The 24,466-nt window shown below is 46.6% G+C and overlaps 1 protein-coding gene across 3 annotated transcripts in view; it reads left to right on the top strand.

Annotated features, from left to right (window-relative positions):
- Positions 1-2,343: 2,343 nt before the first annotated feature.
- Positions 2,344-24,466, top strand: part of RSPO2 (R-spondin 2) — a 175,754-nt gene continuing 153,631 nt past the window's right edge. For 2 of the 3 annotated variants that reach the window (XM_053242751.1, XM_053242749.1), the window contains exons 1-2: positions 2,344-2,718; positions 3,429-3,710. In XM_053242751.1, coding sequence (XP_053098726.1) covers positions 3,617-3,710 — 94 coding nt within the window. In that variant the 5' untranslated portion in view covers positions 2,344-2,718; positions 3,429-3,616. Of the gene's footprint in view, positions 2,719-2,783; positions 2,870-3,428; positions 3,711-24,466 lie in introns of those variants that run through there. The other variant, XM_053242750.1, reaches the window with a different exon arrangement.

Genomic DNA, 24,466 nt, shown 5'->3' with positions numbered 1-24,466 from the left:
ATGTGCTCCAAGATTAACCAGGCACGGTTCAGGGCTCAGAGCTTTTCACATCTGGGACACAGGCAGCTAACATGGTGACTACAGCACCGGAAGTGGGCCTGGAAGTTCTATTCTGGCCCATCATTCATCCCCTCCACTATGCTGCTTGGGGTTACAGCAGTGTTTATTTGAAGAGGCAAATGTCGTAAGTGTGACAGCAAGTGCTTCCATGATTGGCAGTCTGGATCACCCCAGGCTGCCAATCACAGAAGTGTCCGCTGTTATGATTATGGCATTTGCCTCTTCTGCTGTAACCGCAAGTAGCAGCACAGTGGAGGGGATGAGTGACAGGCTGGGGAGGGACTTCTGGACCCACTTTCAGGTAATAATGTACAGTCTTTTTTGTAAAAATGTCTGAATAGGGCCTCTGGCTTCACTTTCAAATGAACCTTTCTTGCCCATGACTCAACTGCTGGGGAGTTATGGAATGTTCATGAAAATTCCAGTTGATCACTGTAAATAAATGGGACTTACCTTCAAGCAAAGAATGGGGTTTCAACTTTCAGAGGATGGGCTTCACAAATCTTTAACATGCTTGTCCTCATTAAAAGGCAGCTTGCTCTTCAATCATTCCCATTTAATGGGTCCAAGCTCCTTCAGGATGAAATACTGTGTTCTGAACACCAGTATATTGTCACTAACACAAACAGGTTTTAGGACTTAGGCCTGCCTGGAAATCAAGTCCTATTATCTGGAAACCCTGCCTCTTCATATCTAATGCACTCTATACATGCTCAGTGTTACTTTATTGTTATTTAATTAACCCTCCTCCAAAAACCCCTAGAACTAGAATTCGATCTTGGACCGAATCCGTAAGCTATTGGCCTGTGTTGGCTCTCTGGGACTGAACAATAAAACATGTGTACCAAAGGATTTTTGGGAGCTGGGTTCAGATCCTGAATCAGCAACAAATGCCCATTGTGTGGTCTTAAGCAATCAGCCTCCAGTGTGTTTATAAGAATGAAATGGAATAAACCCATGTACTGTATCTTTGGCTGGGAAGGGTAGGGTGTAGTTGTGATAAATAAGCATGGCTGTAAGAAATATTTTCTACCCTGGATGCTCTGTTCTTTAAGATCAGAAATATAGGAAATACAGAGAGCTGGCATGAATTGTCTCATTTGCTAAGCAGGGTCCACCTTGGTTTGCATTTGGATGGGTGACTACATATGATCACTGTAAGATATTCCCCTTAGGAGATGGGGCCAAGGCTCAGAGGAAGAGCATCTGCATCCTTGCATGCTGAAGGTCCGAGGTTCAATCCCTGGCATCTCCAGACATTGCTGGGAAAGACTCCTGCCTGAAACCTTGGAGAGCCGCTGCCAGTCAGTGTGTAGTAGACAATACTGAGCTAGATGGACCAATAGTCTGACTCAGTATATGGCAGCTTATTTCCTGAGGTTGATATTCCATAGTTAACATTCTGCATCTGTGGAGAAGCACAGGGTTTAGTAGCTTTGTTTTAACATGTTTAAGGACCGTGAGGAGAGCGATGCACCTTCATGGCTAGTGGTTAGAACACATGCTTTGCCCGCAGATCTCAAGTTCAGTTTCTGGCATCTCCAGGTGGGACTGGGAAATACACCTGTCTGGAATCACGGAGAGCTGCTTCCAGTCAGTATATACATATTGAGCTAGATGGTCTGACAGTAAAAGGCAGCTTCCTCTGTTCGGGATGACTGGCTCAAATTAAGCACTGTTTCTGGACCCCAAAGTGACAGGGCTACCTTTCACTGAACTAAGAAGGGAGTGTCAGGAATTAGTAGCCGTGGCACCAATTTTCACTGCCAAGAACAATATGAATGCATACATCTACCTTGTTCGATTGGTCCATCTAGCCCTGTATGCTCTGCTTTCAAAATCAGCAGCAACCAGGGTCTCGGGAAGGTGGTGTGTGTGGGGGCGGGGAGCTTCCTTCCCAAAACCTGCTACCTGAGATTGTTAAACTGGCGATGGCAGGGACTGAGCCAGAGTCTGGGATTGTTAAACTGGAAATATTAAGAATATAAAGCATGTGAGCCTGGCGACGGGGGGACAGAGTTCCGGTGCCTTTAGACAGCCGCACACGGCAGACAGAAATTCAACAGGAGACGCTTCCCCCACCGTTGCATCTTCAAGTGGGGTGTGAGGGGGGAGAGGTTCGGCGGCTGAAGACACGCAAGTGATGGACCTGTTCGTGGGTGCAGCAGCCCTACGCTGAGCTGGGGCTGTTAGAAGCCAGCCAGCCAGCCAGCGTCTCTGCGGCCGGCCAGAAGCTGTGGAGTACAGCGCCACCTATTTACTGCTCCATCCAGGGCCGTCTGAGGTCCTGCCTGAGGACTAGCCCCGATGAGTGGCATTTGCGCACATCGCCCAGCAGCCTGTATAAGAGAACTAACGGGAAAGCGAGGAGCACCAGGCAGCTCGGCCGGCCGAGGAGGACTGCAGGGGAACTGCACCGCGCGCGTCTCCCGCCGCTCGGCACCCCAGCCCGGCCGGCTCCCTGCAAAAGCGCGCGGGGGCGAAAGCGAGTCCCCGGCGCGCGGCAGCCCCCAAACTTTGCAGGGCGGCCCACGTGTTTGCAGCCTGACGCTCGCGAGTGGAGGAGCCGACGAGCCGCTCGCCTGACCTGCAGCCGAGGGAGCCGCCGGCGGGCTGCTGCGGGGACTGGGACGTCGCGGGCGGACGCTCTCCCGGGAGGTAACCCCCTTGCTCTCCCTTGCGCGGGGCGTGCGCGGGGCAGCCTCCTTTGCGCTTTAGCGTCTCCGGCGTGCGGCGGCGAGGTTTCTCTTTCGCTCCCTGGGGCTGCTGAGGGCCCCGATTCACTTAGTCCGCTTGAGGCTGAACCGTGGTGGGTACGAACGGGTGGCTGGGAGGCTCGTTGTTGTTTTATTATTATTATTATTATTATTAATCGATCCTCCCGTGCATGTTTTTATTGCATTCAGGGAGGGCTTCTTTCTCAGCATGCATGAGATCGGCTGCGGTCCTCGGCACCGCACGATTCCCTAGGAGTAAGTCCGTCTCACTGGACGCGGGGCTTCCTTCCGAGGAAACCTGCATCGGCTTGGCTCGCATGCTTCGCGGATCGCCTGGCTAAAGCTGCCTAGCTAGCCACCGGCTGCAGAGCATCCTCTCTCTCTACGGAGCCCGGACGGAGCCTCCAGCCATGTCGATGATCTGACCAAGAAAAGTGGGACCGCAGCCGAGCCTCTACCTGGGAGTGAGCCCCGCGGCATGCGGCGTGACTCCGCTTGGGCGCAAGCCTGCCCAGGATCGGGTTGCGTGCCGACAGGAGACCGAGAGGCAGCCCGATCCTCGGCGTGTTTCCTGCGAAGGAAGCCCCGCCGCCGCAGCCTTCCCAGGAGCTCGCTTGATTCATGTGAGCCGTTTCTCTCTTTTCCACCCAGATCGAAGGAGATGCTAGAAGTTGCCGGCTCTTTGCAGCATCTGCGCGGGGGCTCGGGAGGCGTGTGAGCGGCCGCCGCTGCGTCCTGCCTGTCACCTCGCCTCTGCCCGGGGTGGGGGGCAAGCCCAGTCCCCGACTGGACCCCTCCTGTTGCTGCCACTGCCACTGCCCGGAGCCGAGAGCTGAAGGATGCAGTTTCGCCTCTTCTCCTTTGCCTTGATCGTCCTCAACTGCCTGGATTACAGCCACTGCCAAGGCAGCCGCTGGAGACGCAGCAAGAGAGGTCAGTAGCGCACCAGGCCACCTCGCCCGGGGGCTCACTCGGCCTCCCTCAGCCCCGCCGCCGCCGCCGCCGGCCCTCGCCCCGCCGGCCTGCTCACCTTCGCTTCCCACTTAGTTCCGGACGGGCGTGGTGGCTTCTTCCAGCCTCTTTAATTGGGAAGAGTAGGTGGCAAGTGGGGCGGGGGGGGGGGATGCGCTTTCGCTTTAACGCAGATTAAGAGTGTGGGGGAGTGAACGTGGCTCCTCATAGGATTGCTCTGGCTCACTTTCTTCTGTCTCGACGGACGGGAGGTTGGCAGGCACTCACCCTTTACTCTCTGTCTACCCCTCCCATAGGGGATCACCCATTAAATACACTTAACCCCTTTCTTACCCAATTCGCATCCGATTTCTAACCCCCCTTTGTGTCCTAAATACAAGTGCTTCTAAGTCGATCCCAGAACTTTTGATAGAATTTGTAGCCCATTCTGTGCATGTTTTACTCAGAAGCAAGTGAGGTCAATGCATCCCAAGTAAGTTGCAATCCTAGGCATATTTCTACACCAGAGGTATAGGATCAGGGTGTGAAAGTGTATAGTTAATGTGCTTGAAATTGGGTGAAGTACCCCTTATTGACTTACAATCAGGGTCTTTTGAAAAGCAGAAAGGTGGCGATGGAAATGCTGATAGTGATGGAAATGCGGATCTCTATGCAGCTGATTGTGAATATGGAGCTAGGCAATAGCCATTCCATGTAAATCTATGTGGAGCACCGGATGTGATCTTTTGCATGTCAGCAGTGCATAGGCAACCTTAGTAAAGGAGAGGAAATTTGAGCTAATTGAGGATAATAAGTTTGCTCTAGGTGTCTGGAGTTGACAGTTCCAGCCCTCCCGGTAGCCTGCTCCCTCTGGGGTACTTGGGCCTGCAAAGGTCAAGTCTTTCAATGAGAGTCATTGAATAAAGTCTTTTTTAAAAAAAAATTAGGAAGGAGGGGGAGGTGCTGGAGGCATGATGCTGTAAATACAGAGGCTAGAGAGTTTACAGGGCAAATTGACTCCTTTGCAAAAGATCTCCTGTTGGTGTATATTACCAGATTTTAGTATGCTGGCTTTCAGGATGCCTTCTTTCCTATGCTAGGATGTTGTTATTGCATAGGCTTAGCTGAATGTCCTGCTGGTTGCAGTGGACCTTGCTTCCTAGACTGCAGCATTGGTTCTCACTTGGGCCAAAATATTGAACAAAGAAAGAGCTGCAGTAAATCCTCTAAGAGCAGCAACATAGTGGCTGTTGGCTATTACATGCTCACCACTGAATGCTGCTCTCCTTGACAACTGAGCCATGTTGACTTGTGCCGCCCTGGCATCTTCTCTGCATGTTTCCTGTTCAAGTCTGGGGGAATTCTCACCTCAGTCAAATAGGAAATAACTCTGCAGCTAGCCAGCTAATCTTGTCCCAGTGCTGGTTAGCACCACTGCCCCAGTCACTTCTGATGTGCTGATCCCTGGTTGGCTGAAGGACCAACTGCCTCTGCTTCTGTCTGTGCAACTGTGTGAGAAATGCATTATCCTGTCTGTCTATCTATCTATCTATCTATCTATCTATCTAGATATACTGCCCTTTGTCCTAAGACCCCAGGGCAGTTAACATCAAGATAAAAACCCCATAAAAATAGAACAAATGCAGCCAACAATTTAAAGAGAGAAGGGGGCTACTCATTGACTGAAAGCCTGGGAAAAAAGGGCAGTCTTTTCTTTCTTTCTAGAGGCTGGGAGAGAGGGAGCCATATGAATCTCAGCTGCAAATGAGATCCACAGCCTGGGGGCAATCACTGAGAAGGCCCTGTCCAGTGTGCTCGACAAACAAGCCTCAGGCCTCGGAGCAGAGCCCTCCCAGTTGATCTAGTCAGGTGGGTAGATTCAGGTAGGAGCAGGCAGTCCCTAAGGTAAAGTTAAGTGTGCCTTCGAGTTGGTTTCGACTCCTGGTGCCCACAGAGCCCTGTGGTTTTTCTTTGGTAGAATACAGGAGGGGTTTACCATTGCCTCCTCCCATGCAGTATGAGATGATGCCTTCCAGCATCTTCCTGTCTGGCTTTCCAGGGCCAGATTTCTAGATGATCTCCCCCAATGGTTTCATGTGGATGTTAAACAGCAAGGGGGACAAAATCGAGCCCTGTGGAACTTCGCAGGCCAATGGCCGTGCGACTGAGCAGCAGTTCCCCCGCAACACCTTCTAGACCCAACACTCCAAGTCAGGCTGGAATCAGTCCAAGACTGACCCATTCAGCCCCAACTCAGAGAGACGGACCAGAAGGATATCATGTTCAATGGCATCGAAAGCCACTGAGAGGTCCAGCAGAACCAACAGGGACACACTCCCCTTGTCCAGTTCCCAGCATGGCTCATACCCTAGGGTGACCAAGGCAGTTTCACTCCCATAATCAGGTCGAAAATCAGATTGACATGGGTCCAGCTACTGTATGCCATCCAAGACCCTCTGCAGCTAGACTGCCTCCACGCAGTCTATTACCTTGCCTAAAAAGGGAAGATTAGAAACCGGCCAGTAGTTATTTAAATCAGAGGTAATGAGGGAGGGCTTTTTCAGTATAGGTCTAAATACCACCTCTTCTCTGATGACCACTCTTTTCTAATGACCACCTGATGACCGCCTTAGTTCCTGTTGGTGCTTTTGCTGCTCCAGAAAGATGGTTACTACAGGTCAGTGGCAGCTTGTAGAAACTGGGAACCACTGCTCTAGCCAAACTTTGATGAGTAGAGCCCTCTTTCCAAGACTTCAAACAATTGTAAGTGCCACTTTCACCACCACCACCACCAGCAGGTTTCTTGTTTTACTTGCTTCTTACCTGGAACAGAGACAATCTGTTAAGACATAATATAGTATGAGTCTAAACCCTTGTACATGTTTTTGTGCGCGAAAGACTGTACCTACATTCATTTAAAAAGTGACAGGAAGTGTACTGCTGTACCTGTGTCCAACATAACGTGTGAATAGCTGTACCTGTGTTGACCTGTGACCTATGTTGATCCATGACCTGTGTACACTGTACACTCATCAGATGAATGTTCAACAGAAGCCCTCTTCAGATGTTATAGAGGGCAGCCACACTCACACTTGCAAGAGGGAAAGAGGGGAGGAAGTCACACTGGCTTGCTGTCACGCCTCCTTGCACCTGACAAACTCTCAGGGCGCCCTTTGAAAGGGGTGCCACTGTAAGTGTGTTCAAGGGCAGTTCTGTGAGCTGCAGTCTCTGTCACAGAATCAGAGAGCTGGTCTGGTGGTAGCAAGCATGACTTGTCCCCATAGCTAAGCAGGGTCTGCCCTGGTTGCATCTGAATGGGAGACTTTGATGTGTGAGCAGATATTCCCCTCAGGGGATAGAGGCACTCTGGGAAGAGCAGAAGGTTCCAAGTTCCCTCCCTGGCTTCTCTAACATAGGGCTGAGAGAGATTCCTGCCTGCAACCTTGGAGAAGCTGCTGCCAGTCAATGAAGGCAATACTGAGCTAGATAGACCAATGGTCTGATTTGGTATATGGCAGCCTCCTGTGTTCCTATGTACCATTGAACACACTTGCGGTGCCTCCTTCAGACAAATGGCACCCTAAATGGTGCAAGGGGGTGAATGACAGCAGGGCAGCAAGACTCCCTCCTTGCTTTCCCCTTCATTAGCATGAGTATGGCTACCCTCTGAAGAGGGCTAGAGAGGTCCTACAGAGAACTACAAGGCACCCCCAGAAAAGTTCTCAAGTACTCCTCCAGTACACACAAACCATAGTTTGGGAATCGCTGGGCCAGACTGCTCTCCTGGTAACTTGAAGTTCTGTTCTGGGAGGGATCACAGCTCAGTGTCAGAGTACATGCAAAAAGTCCTCCATGTATGGCTGGGAGAAAGATACCTGTCTGAAACCCCTGCCACTCAGCCCATATAGACAATACGGAGCTAGGTGGACCAATGGTATAAGACTGGTTCCTATGTCTGTATCACTGCTCTTTTCATTGAGATGGAGGCCAGCTAGTCTTTTGGGCCAGCTCGTCTTGTGTTAGAAAGTTGCTTTCTGGGGAATATGTGGTAGTTTGGGTCTAGGACTTGCCTCCAGGTCCAGTTGGGTAGCAGCCTCAGCTTTCCCCACCTCTTCTTATTTCCCTCGTAGCCTATGTCTTGACTCGGTCACTTGAGCCATCAGATATTAAGCATATCGATAGTCAGGAACATAAAGAAAGGGGTGGGGGGGGGAGACCCAGTTATCTTCCAGTCTATGAAGACTTCCCTCACCTAGTAGCCTTGAAGCAGCTCTGAATTCACCACAGGTGACCTGGAGCTTTCCCAGACAGCAGGCTTCACCGTGGGTTTTTTGCAAGGCTTTGCTGTGAGTTCTAAGTTGCAAAGAAAAGAAACCGCCACAAAAAGTGGATTTTTTTTACCCTAATATAAATTCGGCTACATTCTGACACGTGATGAAATACCCAAATTGTGTATGAAGTGCTCCCCGATAGCTCACAGGGACTTTGGGGTGAATTTGGCCGATATGTGAACGCACATCTCCATTCAGGAGGAGATGTGAACTAAAAGCCGAGTGTGGAAAACCTTCCTGGAGAGTGACTATTTAAGTGCTTGTGGTAAAGTGGTAAACCACCCTGGGCCATTTTTGAAAGGGTTGTATATAAGTCCAATCCAATCCAATCCAATCCAATCCAATCCAGTCCATCCATCCATCCATCCATCCATAAAATGTGCCTTTGAAGGTACATAAGAACATAAGGCCCAAGGCCCATCTAGTCCATCATCCTGTTTCGCACAGTGGCCCACCAGATGCTGCTGGAAGCCACAGGCAGGAGTTGAGGGCATGCCCTCTCTCCTGCTGTTACTCCCTTGCAACTGGTACTCAGAGGCATCCTGCCTTTGAGGCTAGAGGTGGCCTTTAGCCCTCTAACTAGTAGCCGATGATAGACCTCTCCTCCATGAAGTTATCCAAGCCCTTCTTAAAGCCATCCAAGTTGTTGGCTAAGCAGTACTTCTGACTGTAGTATTTCTGCTCGTTCTTGTGGTAGGGAGAAAGAAAAGGAGTGTGAGTTACTTGTACTTTCTGTTTTCATGTTTCTTTGTAATCTTTGGAAGGAGGACTTTCATAGGGGAATGCATGAGCTGCTCTCATATTGGGAGCATGTGCATCCCACAAGAAAGATAACACAACCTCCTACTTCACATGTGACAAGGGGAGCATGGCAACAGGAAACACAAGTCACTTGCACTTCCTGTCCTGCTGTGCAAGTTCATGTATTCAAAATCACCCGTGCTGGTGTGGGTTAACAAGTTGTACTGGTGTGGATGAAGCCTATCGGCTTTTAAATTAGGCTAAGATGTAGACTGTGGGCCCTCAGAGCTGGGTTTGATAGGAGTTGTAGTGCAACCACATCTGGAGACCCAAAGTTGGGAACTCCTGGTCTGGATGATTTGTCTAGATCAGAAGCACACAACTCAAATGCCCTGGTGGGTCAGAATCAACCATCACTTGGTGCTTGGGGGCCGAGGTCAATTTTCAGCAAATTATTACATTAAAATTAATTAACTATATTAATGTAAGCAATTGTTAGCTACTTGTGGATCTTTCCCCTCCTATCAAGAGACCCACAATTTTAACCAAGAATAGTGACTGGAAAATTGGCCCTGTCCTTGCTCAGTTAGTGGGGTACCTAGAGTGCATGCCAGCCCCAAACAAATGCCAAGTCCTCTCCTCACTCTAAATTGCTGTTGCTTTCAGGCTGTAATCCTAGGCATGCTGAGTTGGGAGTAAGCCTTCCTGGGTACACTGCAGGACCTATTTCTGAGTACCCATGAATAAGATGGCATCATAAGACAGTTTCCGGATAGGACAAAGGATGGCCCCTCTTGGAGAAAAGGGAACAAGTCAAGAGCTCTTTGTGGCTCCTGCTGTTGCTGAAGGATACTCCTACCTGGGGGCCAGTGAAAAAGTCCCTACAGGCCAGATCCAAACTTCGGCCCTTACATTGCACAGGCCTGGTCTAGAGTCTTGATTCAATCCCACTAAATGTAATTATTGTGGTGCTGAGGCAGAGACTTGGCATTTTAGAGAAACATTTTTCTTCTTTGTCAATAAGATACCCAACTTCTTTGGAGTGCTAGTCCTTCTTTTTGGATCCCCTGTTTGCTGCTGGAGCTTTGATTCGTTTGCTGTCAGGGTGTTTAACAATGCCACACTTTCCCCATCCTCGGCCTTCCCTGCAACACCAGCCACCTGAGTCATTGGTGTCGTCAGTGGCCCAAGGAGAAGCTCAGAGCTCTGTTTTTATGAGGAACTACTTTTTGTCTTGGCTCTGCAAGTATGGATGAGATTGCAGTTTCTTTCCTGCTGGTTGGCTTGACCAAGTGACTTCCTGAAAGACTTTACTATAAAAGCAAGTCCTGAAAGAAAATGGGGGCAGATTTGGATTATCTAAATTGGCCTGTATACAGCAGATGAGCTAAAGGTCATTGCTTGGGGTGTGGGGATTTTCTTAATTATCTTCTGGTCTCCTGCTGTTTGGGTTGGGCCTTAAGGAACACTTGTTTTTCTCCTTCATGTGGATCTGAGGTGGAAACTACTTCCAATTTAAAGTTTTGCTTACTTATTTTGTTAACTTTGGCATTTTTGTCCGAAAATGCATGGGATATTTTACTCTTATCTAAGAAGGGAAGGAGCATTTGCCTGCCAGCTCTGCCTTGATATTGCTGTGGGCCAGTGGAAATGCCCTAAAACTCTCCACAGGCAGGAAGTAATGGTTGTTCTAGTACTTCTGTGCTGAACATCTCAAATGTTATTTCCTCCATGTGAAGAGCTATAGAGCACCGCAGCTGGCCTACAACAATAACAATGATGTGCTGGGTAAAATATGTGCTCATGCAAATTACCACTGGGAGGTAGCTTCTGGGTGTTGTAGTTGTGCTAGTCAGATGTGACTTGGTCTCTTTGGTGGCATTCATGGGCATGTTCTATGTGGATGGCTTAGAGAACCTTGCATAGGGGCTGTGTTCATTGTTCAAGTAAAGCTTGCCCTGCAAAGGTAGTGGCAACAGCACGAATGGTGATGCAAGCACCATTTACTAGATGCTAATTACAAATATGTCAAATATATGTCAAATATTTTTATATATGTATACAATGAATATTGTTATACCTCTTTCAACAAAAAGTTCCCAACATAGTTTACATATTAAATTAAATTAAATTAAATTAAATTAAATTAAATTAAAATGGCTCCTTGTCCCCAAAGGACTCACAATCCAAAAAAAGAAATGTAAAATAGACACCAGCAACAGCCCCTGGAGAGTTGGTGTGCTGGGAATGGATAGGGCCAGTTGTCCCCCGCCCCCCCCCCCCGCTAAATAGAGAGAATCGCCACTTTAAAAAGGTGCCGTTCTGGCTCATTTAGCAGGGGACAGTTAGCAATAGCAATAGCAATAGCACTTACATTTATATACCGCTCTATAGCTGGAGCTCTCTAAGCGGTTTACAATGATTTAGCAGTTATCAGGGGACATTACTTGATGTTGTGATGAGTTGAGATTTTGGTTTAATGAAGAAGGGCACAATCTTCAGGCACAATCAGTCAGTAAAAGCTGTTGCTGATAGAATGAACAAAATGTGATTACAGCACCCACATGGACAAACATGTGTACTACACCAGATCACCTCTGAAAGCTCCATCTCTGTACAAATGCTTACTTCCTCTTAAAGGTAAAGTGTGCCATCAAGTCGGTGTTGACTCCTGGCAACCACAGGGCCCTGTGGTTGTCTTTGGTAAAATACAGGAGGAGTTTACCATCACTTTCTCCCACGCAGTATGAGATGATGCCTTTCAGCGTCTTCCTGTATCGCTGCTGCTTTCCCTTAGTCTGGGAAACATACCAACGGGGATTCGAACCGGCAACGGAACATAAATTGCTCTTTAGGCATCTCACTCCCCTTGTATCAGAGCAAGGGGTGTGGCAGAGCAATCGGAAAGTCAGGTGGCCCTTTTAGAAAAGCTCTTTGAAACATGATGGAAGGTTTTCTGACATGCATATGGACACTGCCTCGTGACTACCAAATAGAAGTCCTAACAGAATGGTGAAGCTCAAGTGGCAAACGGCTGTAGGAATATGAAAAACTCTGTAGAAATTGCTCCTAAAAAGTCCTCCCTCCTTTCCTGTTCTCACTTTCCAATAGTGGGAACACTTTTGGAATTTTATTTTTCGAGCGAGCGGCTAAAATGAGATCAGTTTTTTATTTTCTCTGTGACCAACCAAACTATCTGTGCTGACCAAAAAAGAAAAGGAAAAAGAAAAGGGGGGGGGGAGCAAGCCATAGTGTGCCTTTAATTAAATTGGAACTACTTTAAAACCCAGACCAGACAGTGAAGTGTGATTGTAAGGTTTCTGCTTTCAGAAGACGGCTTAAGAACTGCCTAGCAGGAGGACTGAAATGAATAGAGCTCTAACCCAGGTTATGTGAATTACCCCCGTCTCTTGCCCACCTCCCACCTCCATTCCCCATAAGCTGGTTTTAATTGATCCCATGTTCCCTGGTTGATCTTAGAGCAATGGTTGTGTTTGTGGGACAACAGGCCTGCTGTAAAGAGGCAGTGTCCAAAGTAGCTCCTTGTTGAACATTCAGCTGTTGGCTAAATAGAATTGGTGTTGACAGTTGACTTATTGAAGCTCGTCTGCGCTGTCACTCTTGGGCTTTATTGTGGTCTCTGAAAATGTAGCATGTTCAGCAAATTTACAGAAATGTGCACTAGGATGCTAATGGCTAATCCGTGCATATAGCTGAGGTTATAAGTGACGCTGACTGTGTCATGCCAAAATGAAGGATTAAAATTCCTGTAACGATTCTCTTCTTTTCCCCTCATCACACACACATACACACACACACCCTGCATCTGCAAATAATCAGGCACGCACTGTGGGGTACTGGCAGTTAGAACCTCTCTGGCATTCTGTTGTGTGCGTCTCGTATGTGAGCTCAGATGCTCCATAATATCACTTTCTTAATGAAATAAGATTCCTGGCATAGATAGAATCTTCTGTGGAGTCGCATCCAGTTGAGAATGGCAAGCTCATCTATCATGTCTTTTGACTAATGGGTTTTAAAATACAGCTCTAAAAATTAGGCAAAATAAGCTGCACATTCATATGCCTGTACATACCAGGCAGGATTTGGGCAAATATTATTCTGGGAGGCTATGGTGACTGTGTGATATATAATTTCACAAATAATCCAGTTGGTCTCTGTTGGGTCTCTGAATGGTTTCGAGGAAGAAAAACACAAGATATAAATCAGGCAGTATATGATAAATAAATAAATAAGTAAGATTCATGTTTTGAATCTTATTTAAGGGGCAAACTGTAGCATATAGCATGGCCCCAATACCCCCCTTTTGAAATGCGAAGCTATGTTGAGAGAAATTAGACCAGAGGAATCAGGGGGGTGATTTAGCTTTTCCTGCCCTCCAATTAACCCACTCCAATTCACCTGTCCTTAGGGATGTTTTAAAAAGAAAACTCAGAACTGTGCAATGACTTATAACTGTTATTTGTGCACGTATTGTACATCACTACAACACACACACGTGCATTTCCCTTGCCTGTGCTTATGTACTTTGTTGCTTAAATTCACATTCTGTGACATTTAGAAGCCTATGTGGAGCAGAAGAAAGTACTGGGAATTTGACAGCACCATTGCAGAAGGGTGTTATCTTCACTGGTGAAGACCTTTTGAGGAACGGTGGCTCTATCTTTTGGCAGCATCTTTGGTAGCAGTGGAGGAGAAATGGGTACACTTGTTCACCACTGGAGCTCTAGAGAAGTTTAAACAATTCACTTTACTTTTCTTATTGTTATCAGTCACTTTTTACATCATCTAATATAGGGCTTGACAAATCCCAAGCACGAGGGACCCATGATGGTACCAACAAATTTAACTATGGCGCATAGCAGTGTTCCCTATAACAAGGATACCCAGATGTTGCAGACTACAACTCCAATAATCCCCAGCTGCAATGGCATCTGGGGATTATGGGAGGTGTAGTCCACAGTATCTTGGAATCCCTGTCACAGTAAAGACGGGTGCCTAGGTTAGGATATTCAGAGGTGGAGTTATTTAATAAAATCTTTATTTGTCCCAGGCAACTAAGTTACTTGCAAAGGGAATACCCTTACCCCTCACAATGCCTGTCATTGCCTAAGTCTGGTAATTTTTGTAAAGTGTCCGTTGTCTGGCTGCTATAGTTATGGGCTGGTTCCCAGATCTAAAGAAAATTTGCCAAGGCCTGATCTAACATAATGTGACTTTTTTTTTTTTTTGCATGACTTTTTGAATTGTGCAAATATTCTTTTAGAATTCCTCTCTCTCTCTTTCTCCCCACCCACTCTTTTGGGACTGCACATTTTGTCTCTGGTTACATGTTAAAAAAAGTCCTGCCTTTGTCCCCAGTGGCTTCCTCACCTTGTAGGATTTTAAATGTATGAACACATATATTGAAGTTCTGGCAGTGAAGATGGGCCAAGCACCCATTTCTTACTGCTCATCTGCTCTAAAAATCTCCTCCTTTCAAAGTCTGCAGCTGTCTGGGTATTGTTGCATGTACATTTAACTAGCCCATAAACACTGTGTAGTCACACTGAAGTCTATTTATATAGCACTTTTGAAAAGTGCTGTCTAAATAAAGACCTTATCTCTTACAGAGATTACTGCATTATCTCTGTAACCAACACAACAGCCCTGTAAGGTGGGCCAGTATAGCCTTCCAATCCTCGTGATCATTGTACTGTCTAAACTAAACTCCTGTTTTGATCAGGGGGATACACACACACACACACACACACACACACGGTTCCAGATGAGGGGAAAACAGGAACTTCAACTCAGTGATGCAATTATGTCCATTGCGATCAGCAAGTTCAGAGCAAATATTTTCAAAGTTCTGCTGTCTCCCTTCAAAACTCAGAAATGAGCTTGGCCTCCCTGCTCTGCTAAAATTGCTTCTCCTGTTAACAAAACTCTGTGTGACCATCAGGAGCTTGGTTGCCTGTCCATGTTTTTTCATGCTTGTTTAAATGCTTCAACACGAGAGCTTTGTAATGTGGTGTGGATTTGGCTTTTAGAATAAAAACTGGAATACCTTGTCGGAGAGCTGCTTCAAAAAGGGAACATGCTTTCTAGTCTGCGTCAGAGTTCAGTTGGCTTCCAGAGATGGGAAGAGAGGAAAACTGCAATTCTGTGTGCCCTTACCTAGGGGTATGCAGTGTTGAACACAGAGTGGCATACCTTTGAGTAAATATACACAGCATTTCATGGCTGCAATTGAGAATTGACTTGCTGAGAAGCAGTTTGTGTCATTTAACCCCTGCTGCTACCTAATGGCACAGCGGGGAAATGGCTTGACTAGCAAGCCAGAAGTTGCCAGTTCGAATCCCTGCTGGTATGTTCCCCAGACTATGGGAAACACCTCTATTGGGCAGCAGCGATATAGGAAGATGCTGAAAGACGTCATCTCATACTGCATGGAAGATGACAACGGTAAATCCCTCCTGTGTTCTACCAGACAACCACAGGGCTCTGTGATCGCCAGGAGTCGACATCAACTCGACGGCACACTTTATCTTTCTTACTGAGCAAAGAGGCGATTCTGTTTATTGAGCAGGGGGAGGGCAACTGTCCCTCCAGTGGCTGTTGCTGGTGTCTATCTTATGGTTCTTGTTTTAGATTGTGAGCCTTTTGGGGACAGGGAGCCATTTTATTTATTTATTTATTTATTTATTAGGGATGTGCTTGGAATTCACCCGAATCTGATTCTAATTCAAATTGATTCAATTTGGAACCATTGAGCAGAGTGGAGATTTGTTTGAATTGATTTGAATTGATTTGAATTTGCCCACATTTGAATCGAGTTGAATTGAATTCAGATTTATTTGAACGAATCTCCACTCTGTTCAATGGCTCCAAGTGGCTCTGTTCAATGGCTCCAAATTCGATTCAAATGCAAATAGAATTCGGGCAAATTTTGTGCACATCCCTATTATTTATATCTATGCAAAGCACTTTGGGAGCTTTTGTTGAAAAGTGGTGGATACATATTCATCGTATTTGTATTAACTAATTGCTCTATAGTAAGTAGGAGACAAGTGCCATTGAACTTGGTGACATGCTTTCATTTTAGTGTGCATAGGTTTGAGCTATTGGTGCCACTGCAAAAATGACTAAGGCTGCACCCCTATGCATACTTGGAAGTAAAGCCCTGGGAGTGTGTGTGTTTGCGTTTGTGTAGGGGACCCTCACCTTGCCAAGGCCAATACAGAAGTAAGACTCATGAGATCCAGGAAGCAGAAGATGCCAAACTGAGCAGAGTAGTGAGAGAAATAGAAGTCATGGTAGTCAGTGGTAATCTACCACTCATTATTTGTTTTGACTATTTATTCTTTCTTTCTTTCTTTCTTTCTTTCTTTCTTTCTTTCTTTCTTTCTTTCTTTCTTTCTTTCTTTCTTTCACTATTTCTAAAACAAAAAACAAAAACCACCCCAACTTAAATTGGTTTACATAGAAAAATAAGAAGAAGAAGGTTTCCTGTCTCCCAAACAATTCACAATCTAAAAAGAAATGCAAAGGAGAGAAGTAGAAATGCAACACCCACTGGAAGGACTCTGTGCCAAGGAAGAAGAGGGATAGTTGATCACTCCCTGCTCAATATAAGGCAGTCACCACATTAAAGATACCTCTGCCCAGCTAGCAAAGAGGTATCTCTTGCTCTGTCCCGTGGACTCAGAGCAGCTTACAGGGCTCCTCCCGCCCACCACTCAAATGTGAAAACTGTCCTCAAGAGGTTTGCAATCTTAGCAGTTATTACTTTGGGGAATCAAAGCAGCCAAATGAAATCAAAATGACATTGGCCGACAACCTGACTTAGGAAGTGTTGGTGCAGTGAGATGATCTGAATAACATCACTTCCAGATCTCCCCTTCCCCATCCCCAGGAAGCCCTCCAAAATATGTTCCTGAGGGTCATGGAGCTTTCAGGGACATACTTTCTGGTGGCACAAAGGGCTTCCAGAGAAAGAGGAGGTGGTCCCCAGTGGGCTGATGCAGTTAGTCTGGAAGTGCTGCTATTCAGATCTATTTACTGCATTAGCACTTGTGTAGTCAGGATGTTGGCCGTTGCAAACATAATATCCATTTAAAGGGAGAAGAAGGAGAAAAAAAGCACAGTCCCGAGCATGGTGGTGGTGGGGTCTCTAGAGCTCTGCTGAAGAGGTAGGTTGATGTTAATTCACAGCTCCTGCAGTGCTGCTTCTCCTTCTTCAGCAGCAGCCCCAACTGCCAGTAGTGGCTTGTGGTATGCACAGAACCAGTGACTGCCGGTTCAAAGGTGGGAGTGGGATACCTTTAAGGACCAGGGAAGGTGCTCTTCCCACCCACCCCAGCTGTGTTTCCCCCACTGGCACTGTCATTAAAACCAGTCCCTGGTTCCAGCGTACCTCTGCTCAGCAGACATTTCGGGCCACTTCTGGTCCATGATGTACCGGGGTGGCAAGGAGGTATGCTAAAAGGGCCTCCAAACCAGTTCCATGCACATCCCTAGTAGTGGCTGTTGGAAAGTGATTCTGGATCAAGTAGTGACTCTGGAAGTGTACTTCAGAGGGGAATGGGCGGGGCTGGGTGGGAACCAGAGATAAGCATGATGGAGTCCCTGATTCATGAGCATCAAGATGAGGGAGCCAGGAAATGGGTGTGGCCAAATAACCAAATATATAAGGCAGAGGTAGGGAAGCCAGAAGAAAGAGCTCTGTGGCTCTCTGTGGATGGGTGGGTGGATGTGCAATGAATGTGGAGGTTATTGTTGTTTCTGCCCAGCTTCCTTGCAGTAGAGGCCAAAAGGGTCAAATCTGGCCTTCTCGCGGTCATGGTCCCATTGCACGCAGTGTAAATATCTAAGTAAATATCTGTTTGATTGGCCTGCAACTCTTGCAGTACTTGGCAAGCATAGTTTTCTATTACTTATTTTGAAACGTCTGCCCTGCCAAAGTGGCTCCGTGCCGTACAACATATCAAAATACTATCATTAAAGCCCTTGGATTAAAACTAAAATCTGAACATGCATAATATAACAGGCCATTTTGTTCCATTTAAAAGCCATTTGTTGTTCCTGGACTGGAAGGTTTGCTAAAATAGAGGGGCATTCAGTGTCTTAAAGCCGTAAGGGGGAACAGGCCTGATGCAGTGACAAGGGAGGAATATATGCATAGCAAGGGTGCCACTGCCAAAAAGGCCTTGTCCCTGCCAGCCTTTAAAGTCTTATGCATCTTGGGACCTGGGTACCTGAGGGAAGGCCTGCTCTCACATGTTTCTACCCATGCACTGAGGTCAGCTTCAGAGGTAAGGCTGGTGGCAATCAGGCAGAAGGTATATTGATTGTGGCACACCACTCATGGAGTGTGCTCCCCATGAAGGCTTGCCTAGCACCTACATTATTATCCTTCAGTCACTAGGAAAAGACCTTTTCATTCTCCTTGGCTTTCTCGTCTAGACACCATTGCCTTTAGTGTTGTTTTAATCTGCTTTGCCAAGCTTCAGTGTGGTGGCCACACTATTATTATAGGCTCACATACTGCACAAGTGTACATCAACCTAGTGACATTGCGTTTGTGTGGAATGTGCGTAAGTTGTGCAAACTCCAAAATTATGCAAATTGCGTTACACAAGAGTAAGGCCATTATTTCCAGTTATTATTATTATTATTATTTATTTATTTATTTATTTATTTATTTATTTATTTGATTTGTATACCGCCCTTCCAGAATGGCTCAGGGCGGATGGAGCTGGGCTCCAATGAAGATGGGCCCCGGGCCCCCTGCCTTCTTCTGCTTCTCTCCCCCAACTATGTATGCTGCAGGAGAACTCTATGGGCATGGTGAAAAGCCATCCTCAGTATGCCCTTTCTATCACTCCTATGCAAATCATATCATACACTTACCACTCTGATCAGGAGTCTGCAGCTTGTCAATGAGTCAGGGAGGCAGAAGAGCTGGCTATTTCCCAGCCAATGGACCCCCCCCCCTCTCTTGGGCCCAGGGACATTTGCTCCCCTTCTTCAATTCTAGCTATGCCCCTGTTTCCAGTGAGCTCAGTCTTGTGTAATGTAATTTGTGCAACTGACTCAAATGGTGCAAATCCAGTGTTACTAGTCTGACGTACTCTTGTACAGCATGTGCACCAGTTTTTATTGTATCCACTTTGTGCTCCAAAATAGGAGTGGCTTGAAAACACCTTGAGGCATTTTTAAAAAAGAACCTCACATAGGGCAAGGACTTTTAGCAAAGGCCCCTTTGACATCAGTGCCTAAGCTAAGCATTGTACTAACATAATGACTCAAATATTTTGCCGCTATTGCAGGCTGGTGTGTCAGCAGCCATCCCAAGAGCTAGGAAACTTACAGCTTCACCCTCTCCTTTCCCTCAAACGTCTCACTAATATTTCAAAATGCATGTGAGTTGAAAGCCAGCAAACCAATTACGCAGAAAAGAAGCCCTTCCTGATTTTCGACTTGGTTTTTGATAGAGCTTCTAGGTGCTTGCTTTCCGAGATTGTTAATGCATTGGTGCCTTTTTGAGCCCCTAATGCATTTCTGGATGGTGGTCATCAGGCCCTTTCTGCAGGCTGCCATCAGCAGACTCTTTAGGAATCCGCAACCTTTTGATTGAACACATTTGGCTGATTGGTGCAGGACAGATACTTTTTGCTCTGAGATGCTATCTCTGCAGGGAGGATCACAGGACCTTTTCCAAGAGTGTGACTTAAGATCAAAATAATGCTACTCAGATTAGGCACAAAAGCTATATCAACAAGATTCCCCTACTATCGAGCAGGGGGAGAGCAACTGGCCCCATCCAACCCCAGCACAGCATCCCTCCGGTGGCTGTTGCTGGTGTCTATCTTATGTTTCCTTTTAGATTGTGAGCCCTTTGGGGGCAGGGAGCCATCTTTATTTATTTATTTTTATTTCTCGATGTAAATCGCTTGGGGAACTTTTGTTGAAAAGCGGTATATAAATACTCTCCATTGTCGTCATAACTGCCTGCCAGCACATAGTGATGCCTTCATGAACATGAGCAAAGGTGGTAATATAGGCCGGATTCAGATGTTGCATCAAACCAGGGTTTAGTATAATGGTGGTGAGCCTTGGACTCGCTTTCTTCCTTTTGTGCAGGAGGGCAGGAGGCCTGCCCTTGTTTAGAACATGTCAGGATTTGTTGTGACATCCCCAGAACAACAACAATATATAATAGACTTGTTCACACGACCCCAAACAGAATTGAAGGAGTGCTCGGCCAGAGTGGGAGTGCTGTGTGTGCTCCTGATGGGTGGTCATGTAAACCCAAACAACTAGGTAGGAGGAAGGGAGAGTGATCTGGTGAGAGCTGGGTAAGATGGGGGTGGCCAGCCCACCTTCTGTCTCCAGCATTTTATCAAGGGTGGACAAAAAGCTGTCCTACCCAGCTTCCGCCCACCACAGGATCACTCTCTCCTTCTCCTGTCTTGGTTTTTGAGTTTACTTGACTGGTTGGCTGCTCCTCCAACCCTGTTTAGGGATACGTGAACATGCCTAGTGTATGGACATAGGAAGCTGCCGTATACTGAGTCAGCTTGGCACCTTCTGCATGCAAGCAGGCAGATGCTCTTCCCAGAGCAGCACCATCCCCTAAGGGGAATGTCTTACAGTGCTCACACATGTAGTCTCCCATTCCAATGCAAAACAATGCAGGGAGGGCCCTGCTTTGCAAAGGGGACAATATAAACTGGCAAATCCCGGCTCGTTCTGTATAAGAGTAGGTAGCTGAAAACGTCTTCCCAAGGTTCATGCTAATCATGCTAAATAGTGATTTGAACTTAATTTTTGCGTGACGTCTGAACCAGGGCGGTGTCATGGAAGACGAAGGGCCAAATGAGCTGTGTAGTGGCAGATGCACTTTTCTTTGTATGCCTTGCCCTCTGCATGTGTAAAGTAAGGTGGCTGTGTCTTAAAATAAACTTGTGGGACCATGTCTGAACTTGTGCCCTAGAATGACATAGCCCTTACTGTTAGACGTTGGTGATTTAATTACTGAGTGACCATCCATGAAAGGATCAAGTTGTACAGCAAAATAGAGATGTGCGTTTCATTTCGGATACAAAACGTTTTGTGCACAAAACAGGCCATTTGGGCTGTTTTGTAGCCAAAACAAAACGTGCAATGCTCAAAACAGAAAATTTTGTAGCCAAAACCAAACGTCCCTGTTTCGGATACAAAATGTTTTGTTGTTTCGGCTGTTTTGGAACTCCATTTTGCAATCACAAAAAGTCTTTCTCCTTCAGTCTCCATTTTGAGTTTTGACATCTGTTTGAATTTCCAGCCCTTCCAGCCCACAGACTGGCCAGTGAAAGCATGGGCTGATCTGTTGGCAATTGCCTCCTTATTCCTTTTAAGCAAATTTAAGGGTAAATTTTACCCTCATTGGCTAGTGGGGCACTGTGCATTGACCCTCATTGGCCAGTGGGGCAGGGTGCATTTCATTGTTGTTTCACACTGTTGTGTGTAGATCTGTTGTGTGCATTTCGGATGGGGAGGACGTGGATGTGCATGACTTTGGAAATCTGCCTGATTTTTTCCAAAGTTCTGCTGTTGTTGATGTTATTTGGGGTGGATTCAGGGCAGAAAGGGGGCTTTGGGGGCAGAAGAGTGGTGCAGGTGGTAGTGCCCCAATGGGTGCCTGCTGCCACCCAGATTCCAAAGGAATTGGGGAAAGGGCTGATTTTTAAAGAATTTCTGAAGTTGACATATCTTTGGGGCAGATTCGGGGCAGAAAGGGGGCCTGAGGGGCAAAACAGTGGGTTGGGTGGCAATGCCCCAAGGGGTGCCTGTCACTTCCCCTATTCCAAAGGAATAGGCAAAGGGCAGATTTCTTAGGAATTGTTGAAGTTTACGCTTCTTTAAGGTCCCCCCCAGGGAATAATGGAGGTTTCAGAAGACCCATAACTCCACCTGGGGGGCACTGGAGTAACTGGGAGCGAGTTGTGTAGTGCACACAGGGTGCCAACCACCCGCATGGGTTGCTAACCCATGGGGTGCTAGGTTCTGTTGTTTCTGAGGTGTTCTGAGTATAGATTCTCTGGTAGCATATGAGATTTCCAATGACAAACCATGAATCCACTCTCATATGCTACCAGAGAATCTGAATCTACACTCAAACATCTCAGAAACAACAGAACCCAGTACCTCTCTCTGGGCCATGCTGGTGCCCCCCCAAGTGCAGTTATGGAGCAGGAATTATGGAGGTCCATCATTCCCTATAGCGAAGAACTTTACAGATGCGCAAACTCCATTACATCTTTAAAAATCAGCCCTCTGCCCAATTCCTTTGAAATAACTGGCAGCTTCCTTGACCCCACTGGGCACTACCACCCACCCTACTCTGCTCTGGGCCACCCCTTTCCCCCCAACATCAAACTATACGTTTGCTGAAACCTCCATTCTTCCCTATGGAAAAAATCCTATAATTCAAAAATTCAACCAAAATCAGCACTTTGCCCAATTGCTCTGAAATTTGTGGTAGTTTCCACCCATTGGGCACTACCACCCCCACCCACTAGTATTTCCCCTGGGCCATTTTTCAAAATCCAAAACGTTTCGGATTCGGATTTTGCAATTTCGAACAAAGAACAAAATTGGGGTGTTTCGGATTGGCTGATTTCGAACAAAGAACAAAACGGGGGTGTTTCGGATTCGGGCCAAAAACAAAATAGAAAAAAAACCAAAACACAACCCTACAGCAAAAGGTGATTGCAAATGGCCAGAGGCCAGTGTGGCAGGGGATGTTGGGAATTGTAGTCCAACAATAGCTGGAGACCTAAGCTTGCAAACCCTTGTTTTAGGGATCGTCTTCTTCCATGGGAACCTTCCTAGCCTTTAAGGCCTGCTGCAGAGGAATTGTTCTGGGCATGCATGCTGACAGAAGCCCCATCCAGACATTATAAACTGTACTTGAGTATAGCCTCTGGAAAAGCTCCAGGAGTCTCACCCAGTGTGTCAGTCATTGCTTTCTCCCAATGAGCTGCTGAAGCTTACAGCCCTTGTCTGAAGAGGTGGAGTCTGTAAGCATGATGGATAGCGCTTCTGTGATTGGGAGGTTCCTGCATCTGCACTTCCTGATCGCAGAAGCACCCTCCATCATGCTTACAGCCTTCACTTCCTTAGACAAGGGCTGCACGCTTGAATAGCACACTGGGAGAAAGCAATGATTAACACACTGGGAGGAACTTCTGGGGGTTTTCCAGAGGCTGTACTCAAGTATAGCCTCTAGTTTGTAATGTCGGAATGAAGACATTATAATGAAGACTGAATAGAGGGCATACTCAGTGGTGATCTCTCTCTTCAGGCGGCTTCTTGTCTTGATGCACCAACATTAGTGTCCTTCAGGAGTGAGGTAAAGTGTGTTTGTTTATATTCTAAGGCGTTCAGCTGGGCAAAATGTGTTCATGCTTGCCACTTTGATCGTATTTGATTTCAATTGGAATTTTTTTTTGCCAGTGTATGTTTTTAATTTGTGTATTTTAAAAATCATTTTTGAAAGCCACATTAGACATCTTTAAATAGCCAGCGTGGTGTAGTGGTTAGAGCGCTGGACTAGCACCGGGGAGACCCGAGTTCAAATCCCCATTCAGCCATGATACTTGCTGGGTGACTCTGGGCCAGTCACTTTTCTCTCAGCCCAACCTACTTCACAGGGTTGTTGTGAGGAGAAACTTAACTATGTACACTGCTCTGGGCTCCTTGGAGAAAGATCAGAATATAAATGTTTAAAAAATAATAATAGAAAAGCAGGATATTTTAGGATAAAACATTATTGACTTCTTGCAGTGGGCATATCCTCTGCAGTGGAGACTTGGTACCTGTCTTACTCTGGCAAACTTCCTGAGGTCTTGGATGGTATAAGATGTTCCTTTATGGATGCATCCAATGATGCTTGCAGAGTAGGGGTGTATGATTTGATCTTGAATGTAATTGCAGGCCTCTTAATTCATTAATCAAAGCAGCCTTGATGAATCACCTTGATTCAACCCAAATTGATTCGGGTGATTCGGGCACCATTTTGAGGCCTGTTTTGTTGGGAAAATGGGCCTCAAAATGGCACCTCTTTCTGGGGCAGCTGGTCCACCAGCTGGTACCAGTGGGTAGACCAGCCCTCTGAGGTGAGCTGACACACTAAGTCCAGAGCGGAGGGCTGGTCTACCTGCCGATCCCAAATGGTAGACCAGCTCTCCTGGTTTTCTCCTGGTTTGGCTCCCCCATGCCACCTACATACCCTTCAGAACTATTGCCTAATACAGGGTTGACAAATCCGAGGCACCAGTGAGCCCTGGAGCTTAGAAATTCAACCATGGCACCTAAACTAGGATTTTCAAAAATAGAGTTATTTAAAAGATCGTTGTCCCTAGGATCTGCATACTGAAAAACTGGCACAATCTCTATCACAATAGCAATAGTGGGGTACAGTATTTCCGATGGCTAAGGCATATTGGGAGTGTTGCTTGTAGTAGCACCTGAATGTAGTTAGCTTTAATTGATACAAACTTTGAGTTCAACAGGACGTTGAGTTCTCAAGCAATATTCAGATGACAGTGGGTTGTGGTTTCTTTGTTGTGGGAATACTGTACTGCTGAATTAGATGGGGTGGCCACAACTCCCCTCCTG

The sequence above is a fragment of the Hemicordylus capensis genome, chromosome 4 (assembly GCF_027244095.1).
Source record: "Hemicordylus capensis ecotype Gifberg chromosome 4, rHemCap1.1.pri, whole genome shotgun sequence".
Taxonomy (NCBI): domain Eukaryota; kingdom Metazoa; phylum Chordata; class Lepidosauria; order Squamata; family Cordylidae; genus Hemicordylus; species Hemicordylus capensis.
This window is presented reverse-complemented; position numbering and strand designations above follow the sequence as displayed.